This window comes from Micrasema longulum, unplaced genomic scaffold (assembly GCF_059751315.1).
Source record: "Micrasema longulum isolate JH-2025_06_02 unplaced genomic scaffold, ASM5975131v1 h1tg001861l, whole genome shotgun sequence".
Lineage (NCBI taxonomy): Eukaryota > Metazoa > Arthropoda > Insecta > Trichoptera > Brachycentridae > Micrasema > Micrasema longulum.
Window position 1 is genome coordinate 1 of NW_028279035.1, and position 12,807 is coordinate 12,807.

Below are 12,807 nucleotides of genomic sequence, written 5' to 3' on the forward strand. Positions count from 1 at the left end.
TACCCTGGAACGTTGCCGCGCCGCAGATGTGCGAGCGGCGGAGCTCATGAGCAGCTCAACCACACAACTACCATCCGGACGATGGGAGACCGGTTTACTATGGGCGAAAGACGGAGATTCTTTGCCCTGCAACCGGCAAGCAGCCATGAAGCGGCTGCACTCCCTGGAAAATAAACTACGGAAGGATCCGATACTGGCGATCGCATATCGCGCCAAGATGGCGGACTACATTGAAAAGGGATACGCCGTCAAACTAAGCCGCGAGGAGGTAGACGCCCACCATTCGCGCAAATGGTACCTGCCCCACTTCGCGGTGACAAACCCCAACAAGCCTGGCAAGATAAGGGTCGTGTTCGACGCCGCCGCCCAGTTCCAGAGGACGGCGTTGAACGACCATCTACTGACGGGACCTGACCTGCTTTCATCCCTCCTCGGAAACGTGATCCGCTTCAGAGAGGGACGAGTAGCCATCGCGGCCGACATACGGGAGATGTTCCTGCGGATAAGAATCCGGGAAGCCGACCAGCAATCGCAGCGGTTCCTATGGCGGACGCAGGACGGGCAGGAGCCCGACACGTTTGTCTTCGCGTCCATGATGTTTGGAGCGAAGTGCTCACCCAGCAGCGCGCAATTCGTGCGAAACACAGTCGCACGAGCACACGCGAAAGAATTTCCCGCCGCAGCAGAGGCGATCGAGCACAATATGTACATGGATGACTACCTAGACGCCACAGACAGCGAAGAAACAGCTGCAAGCCTGGTACGAGATGTTACCCTCGTACTCGGCAATGGCGGGTTCCGGCTCACCGGGTGGGCCTCAAACAAACCAGATGTCCTGGAGGAAGTAAAGGCCGACGACCGGGCCAATACAGCAGTCACCATAGGGGAAGAAGTAATGACGGAGCGGGTCCTCGGGATCGTATGGGATCCCAAGAGCGACCTATTTATATTTCGGCACGGAGCCGAAAGTGCAGCCATCCCGGAGCGACCCACCAAGCGCGGCATGTTGAGCGCCGCCATGAGTATCTTCGACCCAGTAGGCTTCATTGCGTGCCTCACGATACGGGCAAAGATATTGCTGCAAGCCATCTGGAGGACAAACACAGGTTGGGACCAACCGCTGCAACCGGACCACGCCGAAAAGTGGTTGGAATGGCGCGACCTGCTGGCAGCGAACGGCTGTACAATACCGAGATGCTCGCTGCAAGGGCAGAAAGAACCCGTGACACTGCACGTGTTCTGCGACGCGTCAGAGCAGGCATGCTGCACAGTGGCATACTTTGTGGGGGCCGATACCACAAGTTTCGCAATGGCGAAGTGCAAGGTGGCCCCCTAAAGCCTCTGTCAGTGCCTAGACTAGAACTCCAGGCAGCGCTACTAGCGGCAAGGATGGCCGCCACCATAAAAAAAGAGAGACGAGCTCTCATCACCCAAACCGTGTTCTGGACGGACACGAGCACGGTCCTGTGTTGGCTGCGAACCGACCCACTGCGGTACAGCACGTTCGTCGCAAACAGGCTGGGCGAGATTGACGAGCTCACAGACGTACGGGACTGGAAATGGGTCCCCACCAAGGACAACCCAGCCGACATAGGGACCCGCGACAAGGGCCCACCCGACCTTGCGAGGTCGGGACTATGGTTCGGAGGCCCCGGCTTCCTGAGAAAAGGGGAAGCCGACTGGCCGAAAGAGAAGAAGTTACTACAACAACCGGACGAGAAGACGCTGGAGCGGAAACAACCCCGCCACTTCGTGGGCCACATCAGACGGACGGAGGCCCTACCCCAGGTGCAGCGCTTCTCGTCGTGGACCCGACTCGTCAGGGCGACGGCATGGGTGCTGCGATTCATCGCACGATGCCGCCGCCACGAGTCCCTACCGTCCCCAGGGGGGACCTTTGAACTTCACGCCTCAGAAACACGGGCCGCAGAAATCATGCTGCTGAAGCGGTCCCAGGAGACGGCTTTCGGAGAAGAGCTGGAGCTCCTGAGACGAAAGGCGCCTATCCCGCCGCACAGCCGCCTCCATGCAGCGGCACCCTTCTTAGACGAAGAGGGAGTCATCCGGATGGGAACGCGCATCCAAGCGGCACAGAGCTTCGCAGAGGACTGCAGCGCGCCGCCTATCATGGACGGGACCTGCCCATACACCCGGCTGCTGATCACGCACAGCCACCGGAAGGGTGGCCACCCGGGAGTCGAGAGGACGATCGCCGACCTGAGAGCCAGCTACCTCATCCTGCGACTCCGCGGGGCTGTGAGGAAGATAACACGATGGTGCCCGCTGTGTAAAATGCTGCGCAGCCGGCCCCAACCCCCGCTGATGGGGCAACTGCCTGAGGCCCGACTGGCCTTCAGGACGCCGCCGTTCACGCACTGCGGGCTTGACTTCTTCGGGCCGATGATGATCACCAACGGCCGAAGAAAAGAAAAGCGCTATGGGGCACTATTCACCTGCCTCACCACACGCGCGATCCACCTGGAGCTAGCGTCGTCCCTCGAAAGCGACTCCGCCATAATGGCCATAAGAAGGATGGCCGCCCGCAGAGGCTGCCCACACGCGTTATACTCGGACAACGCTACCAACTTCAGGGGAGCGGACAAAGAGCTGAAACAGGCCGTAGACGAGCTCCTGGCGGACCCCAGAATGCTCGCCGAACTTACAGTTCGCAAAATTGAGTGGAAATTCATTCCGCCCTCATCACCTCATATGGGGGGAGCGTGGGAAAGACTCGTGAGATCTGTAAAACGAGCCCTCCACGCAACCCTCAACGAGCAGGCTCCAAGAGAGGAGACCCTCAAAACCATATTGGCTGAAGCAGAGTACACCGTGAACAATCACCCGCTCACGCATGTGTCAACCAAGCCCAACGACGAAGCACCGCTGACCCCGAACCACTTCTTGCTCGGGTCAGCCAACACACAGCCAACTCTGGCATATTATAACAAAAAGGAAGAAAGGGCCTGCCTTCATAAGCAATGGAGGATCGCCCAGAAAATGGCCGACATGTTTTGGCGCCGATGGCTGAAGGAGTATCTTCCCACCTTGGCGCACAGGAAGAAATGGCGCGAGCCCGCGCCTCCAATACAGGTCGGGGACCTCGCGCTCATCATGGACCCAAATCTGCCGCGGAATTCTTGGCCTCGCGGCAGAGTCACCCGTGCAGAACCAGCAGCTGACGGACAAGTACGAGTCGTCGAGGTGCGGACCACCAACGGCACCTACACCAGACCAGCGGTGAAGATCGCCGTACTAATGAAGGAAGAGGAACAACGCGCCCAGCAGGAAAATAGTACAGACTAGCTGCACGGGGGGAGTGTTCCGGACGCGTAAAATCGAATAAATTAAAATAATACAATAATTAGAAAGGATCCCCGGTAAATGTATAGAACTGATGGCCGGGCTCTCAATAAAGATAAAATGGTCACTTTCGAGCCTGGCCTCAGTATTACCGGGGAAAAATAGCTAGGTTAAAATAAATAAAATGTATAAAGATATATTATGTAAATGTCATGTTGCGCGCGTCGCGGCTGCCGACGAAATGGCCCGTACGGGCATTGAGCGCCCGTATTTACGCCACCTGCGGCCGGCGGCATGTAGCGAGTGGCGGGGAAAGATTACCCCCACCACTCCGAGGCAGCCGGCGCGGGTGGGATGGCCGACTCACGGAGCCCGACGCGCACCGCTTTATAAGGCGGTCAATTAGAAATATTAAATCAGTTGAGTTCCTAACTCTGAACAGTTCACACGTGTTTTATTCCGTTCTCCGTCCTGTTCGCCTTCCTGCACTTCGCTCTTCGCTCCGCTCTGCCTGCTGACTGCCTTCGCCTCTCTGCACCACTTGGACCGGGTGGAAAGTCCTTTTCAGGGCTATTGAGGTTGACTTGCGGTCGGCGCAGCTGTGCTCCTACCTTCCGACTTTGTCTTTGGCTCTGTCTGGGAGGGCGGCTTCCCACTTACGCCGGGAAGCTTGACTGCGGCAGACGCGGGTGACGAACCGGCGAAACTTTCATCGTGGTAACGCGTACGTTACATTCGTGTTATATTCTGTTGAATTCCTGCTCGTTTCTGGTTTTCGTAAAAGGAAAGCGAAGAGTAGAAAGCAAGAAGAAAAAAGAAACACGAGATATTTCAAGTGTGAGGAGTCTACGTACTGATTAACGCCTACTTTGAGAGAACCAGGTATTTTATTTTATTTTTATAAGTGTAGGTAGTTCCTGTGATGGAGAGATGTGTGAAGGGGGAAGACAGAGAAGATAAAACAAGATACTCGGAATAACCTGTCTGGATAGAACTTGATTTACTAGATATTTACAAAGGTGTAATCGACAATACTTCGAAAAATCGGCTTTTATATTTATATGTGTACATGTACATGAATAAATAATGGTAGGTGAAATAATTGATTGTGATGAATCTCATCCACATCAAAAAAGCTTTTTTTTCTTTATTTTTGCACCACACCAGGCCAGGAGGCCCAGTTACAGTGGTGGATTATTACAGCACAGAATACCCAGGCTAAATAGTTAGTACTAATGTTGTATTTTTTTAAATATTATTCTTATCTAGTTATCCTCAACTTTACTGTGTTATATTTATATTTAGTACATAAGATTTTCTCATGGTTATAGCTATCTTTATTTAGAAATGTTCTGTTTCTTTTTAACTTTTTGTATTATATGTTTACTAAATTGTTTAGTTTTAATAATTCTATTATTTCATACATGATTATTGTGCACTGCTGTGATTATTTCTGTATTATTTTTTTCTGATTATTTTTTTGTAAAAGGTTCTTTTAACCGTTGATGTATAAATAAATAAATAAATCAATAAATACAAGAAATATAAATGCCCAAACACAGTCAGACACGGATAGAATTTTACCTTTAATTTGATTTACATATTGAACGAAGGTGGAATTGTTGATCCAATTGATCAAGGAAGAATTATGAAAATTGACTTTTTTTTTCTGGCGTTGTCTTACATCGACCCTTCCTACGTATAATGTCGTAACCCACAAATTGTCGACTTTGAGTTTTTAAAGTTTTTCGTCTATATATTACTATATCCTTAGTTCCAAAGAGAAAAAAAAATCGTAATTAGTTTCGTTTTTTTGGACGCATGTTGTCGTTTCTTAAATTTTTAGAAAGTATACTTTATATTTATTTACAAAATATTCATTTAACATTTATTGAGACATAAGTCCCAACTCTATGGAACCAAAGTCCTGTGTTAAGTTGGGGCGAATGTGTACTATTGTATGAACCCTTGCAATAATTTTCGCGGGAAGAAAGAGATGACCGGAAGCGGCGTAAGTATACGTTACAATTGTGTTCCTCGGACTAGACGGACGTCCGCTGCGTGTATTGTGTTTTATTTTTGAATAGCATTTTTAAATCCATAGTCTTTCAAAATGAATCCCGCTTATGCGAAAAAAAATGGAGCATAAAAATGTGATTTAGCGTTCAGAAACTTAATCTACACTATGCATAATATACGCCAACCACAGATTCACCATATGATAACTAAAGCCCACATTTGCATTAAAGACAGCAACTTGCTTGATAAAACAAACCAGGTAAATGTATAATATTTTTTTGGTTTTAATACTAATGTTTTATATTTGTTATAATATAAAGAATCGCAACGTATATTATCGTTAGTGTTTTTTACGATTATATGTATCGTTTGTGAGTTTCAAATAATTATCAAATGTTAGACATACAATTGTTTTAAAACGATCCCTATGTAGAATGTTGCATGTCGTTCATGGAATATTTAACTGGACTTCTTATACGAAGTATAATATCGTATGTCATTCATATGATATTTGACTTCGTATCTGCATTTTTACAAAAACCGTAAAATATTTTATGTTTTTTGTAAGCTTAAATGAAAAATTACATAAACATATAAATGCACACAATATTTTTTTTTAATCGGTCTTTATTTAGATTTGTACTGGACAAAAAGATAATTAAATCTTTCTCCTGTAAAATCGCGTTTTGTGGGTTACGATATTATACGTAGGAGGTGTCGATATGTCGGTGGAATAGTTTAGTAAGATAAATATCAACTACATCAATAAAGGTTTCTGCTCTTTAACTTCACAAAAAATAGCAGATGGAAGAATTGCTGGAATATGTTCAAACACTGGCAGAATGGTGAATGTTACACGGTGTATTGTGGCTACTTTAACTACCCTGGGAATGCCTAAGCTTCCATGTTCCATTCTCAATAATATTCTCCATCTCTCTGTTAATCTTGATCCCTGGGAGGATAATATCCAGTCCTTGTCTACACACATTTGGACAAACTCAAAATATTGTTGATAAAACCAACTCATCCATGATGAAGTACAAAAATTAAGTGTTTTTCGGCGTTGCACATCCATAAATGTTTAATTTCTGATCCTTTACAGTAATCAACATTTGGAAGAATTGAAGAAATATTGATGCTCTAAGGTAAGCATAATGGTGAATGTCACACAGTGCGTCAAGCTACCAACAGGTTATAAGCCATGTAAATGGGCGTAAATGCCTAGAATTCCTTATCTTTTGTTTAAATGTTGTATTTTATATTTATCTAATTTTTTTGCAACACAACAGACCAGGAGGCCTAATTACAGTGGTGAGTTGCATCACAGAACACCTAGGCTTGAGAAAAAAAATCACATTTGATTTTTGTTTTCTCACCGGCAATCGAACCTGGAACCTTTCGTGTGTGAGTCAAGCGACTTGTCCACTACACCACGGAGGCCGCCTCCGTCGTTCTCCATCTCTTTTGTAATATGTCAATTTTAAAAGCTGGTTAGACGTTGCAATATTTCAATCGCTAGACTGGCACTAGGAGCGTAAGATTGATCATCTTACCTTGATGTGTAGTAAAAAATATCAGGATCCGACGCGATTAGAGTATTGGTTGGATTCGCTCATGTCATGTATTTCTCGATCTTCCTCGTTTTCCGCATCCAACAATATTTGCATCGTAAATCATTTAAGCGGATTTATTGAACCTGCTAGAAAACGAACGTTCTTAATAAGGTTTTCATGGTTTTATAAACAAGGTCTCATGGTTTTAAAAAACTAGTTTTCCAAAATGTAATCATTAAGATTTTCAAGTTCTTATCAATAAGGTTCTCAAGGTCTTCTCAACAAAGTTCTCAAAATTTTATCAATAAGATAGTCAACTTTTTTCAACAAGGTTCCTAAAGTTTTATCAACAATCTCAGTGGAAATAACTTTCAATTGCATTATCATAACATTAAAAATAATGACGTAAAAAGACAACGATATAAAATTCTAGGAATATGGAATCTAAAGTAGAACTTCGTTTATCCGAACTCTAGTCATCCGGATTTTTAAGAAATTAATTAAGGATTAAGAAAATGAAAAATAAAGACGTCATAATAATTTACGTATCTACATCATCATCATTAATATTCCCTCTCTGCACCTAATAGTGCATAGGGTACTGCATTGGTACTCCAATTGCAGCGTATCGTGTTTTTTTTTGTTACATGAAGGTAAGATGATCAGTCTTACGCTTTAGGTACCATTCCAATCGAATTGAGTTTTTGTAACTCCTGGGAATGAAATTCAACGTATTATACTTGTAAAATACTTTGTGTTTTATGATTTATCAATAAAAAAATTAAACTATAATTTGAATTTTTTAATCCATTGAATTGTTAATTTGCATTGTAAATTATATGTTTCTTTGGTTCAAACATGAAATAATAACATATTAACTGTGTTGGTAACCCTTAAAGAATACGTTTTTCTGTGCGTATATTTAGTACCCAATTAGTATGACTATAGGTCCTGTTTAAGGAGTTTTATTTAAATTATGGGATTCGTAATAATAATAGAGGGCTGTGTGGTGTAAAATGGTGTTATTTTGAAAGAATCTACTTGTGTATTTCCCTTAATTAAAATTAAATGTCTCGTGTATGGAAATACGAAACAGTGAGGAACTTCTACCCTACGAGAAAATGGATACAAAAATGTTTTCTTATTTTAATAAAAACTCACTACTTTGAACGATGTCACTGGTTCATATGAAACAATTAATGATATGAGAGCTGTGAAAGATACCAGGTTTGCTTACCGCAAATGAACCAATCGGGAGAATTAACAGAGAAGAACCTCTGACGTCACACGCGGAGTTATTTCAGAAATACAAAACTTTAAAAATCATAGCGCTGATAATACGATTCATAAAAATAGTTATAAAAAAATAAATAAAAAACACTCAACTTCCTTATTAAACGTTCGTTCCTTATTACTATTGTCGATACTTTTTACAAATAAATAATACATAACAGTGTTCTGAACAACATTTTATGTCCAAACCTGTGATGAATACATGGTAATCGTAGTGGGATTGTATCGATATACAGGGCTTGTTTATACATATTTATGACAGGCGCAGTTGGTTAGACGGCCAACTGGCGTCGTGGGTTTGATTCCTGCCAGTCGCAATAAAAAAATTGGTCTAGGTGTTGTGTATTTTTCATAACTTCCTTCCATATCACATCCTTTCTACCTGCTGACAAGCGTTTGGTTGGTTGGAAGAAATTGCCATTTGGCAATAAGCCTGCCAATGCACAAATAACATCATGTACGAAAAGTTAAATAAATAAAAATAAATAAATAAAATAGTGGGTTAGCGGGTTTTTAAATGTAAATATTATAATGCCGTAATAAATAACATTTATTATGATGATTAAAATATTTAAAAACAGTTGAAAATGAATAAACAAAAAATAAATATTGGAAAGACAATTCATACGAATATTGATGAAGCTATAAATTCCGTTGATAAAATAAAATATCTCTGCATAGTACATGTCGCTTCCCAAGTAAATGGAATCGATGGTTGCAGTATTTCTAGATAATGTATAATATCTTGTATGTGTGTGTGTAATGTGTAATATACGAGTATATAGTGTATATGTGTGTGTGTGTGTGTGTATGTATGTATATATGTACACATTTAATATTTCTATTTGTTTTTACTTATGGTTGCGAATTATGTGGGTATGAATTAAAATATTGTCACTACTTCAAAATCCTTTTTACCCACAACATATGTTCCTTTCCAACCGCCAGTGTCCTTTGATAACACGCCACATTAAGACCCCGGGTAGTAGATTGCGCGTTTATTTTGTTGAACGTTTATCGCATCATAGACTTTGTTTCCACCAACCACCAGTGTTCGGCTGCAGATCGGGGGCCTGTCCTAGTGTTGGTGCCGCTTGCAATTGACCAGTCGGACCACCGCAATTCCACCAAGAACGAACCAGATTAGTGGCATCCATTCTTAATCCATCTCATTAGTTGGGGTTGTGACCGATTGACACTGCATACCGCATATCGAAGATATTAACTTATTATATTAAATTTAAAATGCTGTCCACTATATCGAAGAAGCCTTAGGGCTTCGCCCCCGCTATATCTTGCTCCGCATCCGCGTGGGAATTCGTTCCCCACCAACTTTTTTTATATGCAGTATTTTTATTTTATTTTTAAAATGTATTTTCTTTAATTTGAAGATAGAATAAATAAAATAATTAGTTTGAGATCCTTGAAACATTATATGTATATACAAGCAGTCATACCTGCTACCTAGATAGGTTCATGCTCATTCGGATGTACATAGGAAGTACTACTGAAGGGTACTACTGACTTTGCAACAATAAACGATGAACCAGAGATTCAGTCTGTTTGTATAATATACTCATATGAAGATCTATTTATTTTTATTTCTGCTGAATTTGTGTGCCTTATAATGTGTGCCTTTGCATCTCTTATTTATTACTTTTCTTCTATACTTCACTGTTTTTCTATAAATCTTTAATATTTTTTTATTATACATTACTAAGACTTATACTGAGTTAAACTTTAACAATTAACTATGTTTTCTTTATATTATATTAAACTTTTTAATTAACTTTGATTTTGTACAAATTGGCTACGGTTATTAGTTATAACAAGAAATCAATAATATATTTAGATGGAAAATTGAATTTTAAAACACATTAAACAAAAATGAGACGATATATCAGTTGAATGATGGCTATTAGTATAATATATTACTTTTTTTGACATATTGGGTTTTATAATATACCACCAGATTCGTCTCGATGAGATCTACAATCTGGCAAATATTATTTATATCTCTTCTTTAATACAGTTAGAGAGTATTAGCCGTGTCACTTTATAATATGTCTATTTTTTTAAATTAAAACATAACATAGCAACCGACGTAACGTCCATCTTTAGAAATGGAGTAATGGTTGACAATTTATGATATTTCAAACACATCTTATTTTGCCATCTTTGTTTTAGATGGGAAAACGTGATATGTCAAACTTTTATCAACCACTACTCTATTTCTTAAAATGACATGTCATGCCTGTTGAAAAATGGCTAAATATGGTATGTCAAACGTACACATCTTATTTTGCCATCTTTGTTTTAGATGGGAAAACGTGATATGTCAAACTTTTATCAACCACTACTCTATTTCTTAAAATGACATGTCATGCCTGTTGAAAAATGGCTAAATATGGTATGTCAAACGTATCATGTTTTGCCATTTTTGTTCTAGATGACTAAATATGAGATGCCAGGGAAGTATTATACTATATACTTGTTCGCTACCTTATTTCAGTTTTATGTACATATTTTTACTTGTTACTGTATTATTAATATTACCATACCTATATGTAAATATTATTCTGTCCCAAAATGAGTTTGTTGTAACTCCTGGGAGTACAAATTTTTTTTCGTATGATTTAATTTTAAAAAATCCAATTGCGTTTTTTCAGTCGTCCACAACTTGTTCATCTGTTAAAAAAACTCTTTCTACGGGTGCATTAGTTCCGGGCAGGCATAAAATGTATTCAATAATTGTAGGAAAGTTTTTATGATTTAAATTATTGGTGCGAAAGTGTTGGAACAATTCCACCCAACGACATTCTGTCACTTTTTGCGGTGTAATATAGTTAGTAATATGTGAATATTCAACAAAAAGTTCAGTATCTCAGTTACAATTAATAAATACCCTTTGAATCAATATAAGCATTACACCTTGTATTTCTTCTTAAATCCAATCATTTAAATATTCTTATTCTTCAAAGAACCAAGTCCACTGCTCCAAATATTCTTTGCTTATTTTATAGAATTCAGCAGCTGTAGTTTTTATTTGTTCTTCGTCAACACTTTAAAAAAAAAGTTACCGTGTGTTGCTTTCTTTTTGAAAACGGGACATTTCGACGTCCCGAAGCTGTGCTTGGGGACATCGGGACAGGCTACGTAAAAACAGGACCGTTAGTCATGAAAAGGTAGGTTAGTTAAATAGGACCGTTAGTTAATATTTCTACATATACAAACTACAACACTAAATACATATATGCATATTATTTTGTTCCACGAAGGTCGACCGTTTATGATCTTATTTTGTGGCGGCTGAATATTTAACTTGTGTGTATTGTCTGAAGTTATAACAAAGATTGCTGTGTCATTGAACCAAACCTAACAGATTGAAAATAAAGCGTGAATGCAAGCGAAGCTAAGTTTAAAGTGAATGATTCATGCATCCGCTTTACGTCCGTTGTAAAGAAACAAATCGGACTCGAATTTCAGTTAACTGAATAAAATATATTTATTAAATTAATGTTGGTAAATAATTGTAAATAACCGTAAAGGTGTATCGTGGGATTTGCATGTCGGGGTAATTAGTGTCCTGAGAAAAAGACGAGTTCGTCTCGAAACCGGTAGACATAGAAAAATCGATAAGTGGTTATTAGCGACGGACCGAAACAAGATTTTTAGCCGAAACCAAAACCAGATTTCGTTTTAGTTTTTTTTAATTAATTTTAATTTTCGGCTTCTGTTTTAGTTTCGGCCGAAACCGAACTTTATTTGATTAAGTTCGAAGTCACTTCAAAACGCCCAAAATTAGGCGCTTGAAATCTATATATATATATATATAAATAAATGTATATATGTTCGTCCTTTATAAACTCAATAATTACTCGACCGATTTACATGCGATTTTTTGCAAAATGATCTAATTTACGTGAATTAGGTTTGTAAAAATTTTTATTTCTTTTATATTATGTTCATCAGAAAAAGAGCAAATATGTGTTTTTCATCGAACTTCCAGGGTTGCATTCGACTAAAATGCATATTCCGGAAATTCGCAGAATGTTGTTTTTTTGTAAATTAAAAAAAGTTTATATTTTAACGTCAACAAACATTTTTTTTTTACCATTAAAAAAAAAAATGTTTGTTGACGTTAAAATAGTATCCATATACTGAATTTATAATTTTCCTTACAATTTCTTAGTTTCTACATATTAGCAAATTTTTAATGGATTTTTAGTAATGCTTAAATAATTTAAACTTAGATTTGATAAATTAAAAAAAAACGGATTCTTACACAAAATGCACCACTGTTGGTAAGTAGCGCAGAGTTTGAAATTTGCAAAAAGAATTATATATTTGAAAAATAATTAATTTATGTTTTGGAATTCAACCATTAACAAGTACCTACCTTGGTACCTAATTAATTAAATTCAATATTTGAATATTAATATTTTTTAGTTAAGGAATTTAATCATAAACCAGTACCTAGGTAATTACTTATCAATAAAACGTCTTTTTCTTTTTATCCGAACAGTTTTTGCACGCTTTCATGACACAATCAGGCATTTTCTTTTTATACATTTTGGTTTCTAATTAAATGTCAAGATTACGTCACAGCTGGCGGTTAAAAAATGACTAAATTCGCGTAGGG

The 12,807-nt window shown here is 39.7% G+C and overlaps 2 protein-coding genes across 2 annotated transcripts; both read left to right on the top strand.

The window, feature by feature from the left end:
- Positions 1-145: 145 nt before the first annotated feature.
- Positions 146-1,336, top strand: LOC148273709 (uncharacterized). Its single transcript, XM_088238324.1, has one exon. The coding sequence runs from the start codon at positions 146-148 to the stop codon at positions 1,334-1,336; it is 1,191 nt and encodes a 396-aa protein (XP_088094450.1).
- Positions 1,337-1,389: 53 nt separating this feature from the next.
- On the top strand, positions 1,390-3,303 carry LOC148273710 (uncharacterized). The gene has a single exon (XM_088238327.1). It carries the CDS (start codon positions 1,390-1,392, stop codon positions 3,301-3,303), a length of 1,914 nt encoding a protein of 637 aa, XP_088094453.1.
- Positions 3,304-12,807: the final 9,504 nt, after the last annotated feature.

What these genes read in the sequence shown, in the direction of transcription:
- LOC148273709 (XM_088238324.1), top strand. Translation starts at nt 146, where the DNA reads ATGAAGCGGCTGCACTCCCTGGAAAATAAACTACGGAAGGATCCGATA.
- LOC148273710 (XM_088238327.1), top strand. Translation starts at nt 1,390, where the DNA reads ATGGCCGCCACCATAAAAAAAGAGAGACGAGCTCTCATCACCCAAACC.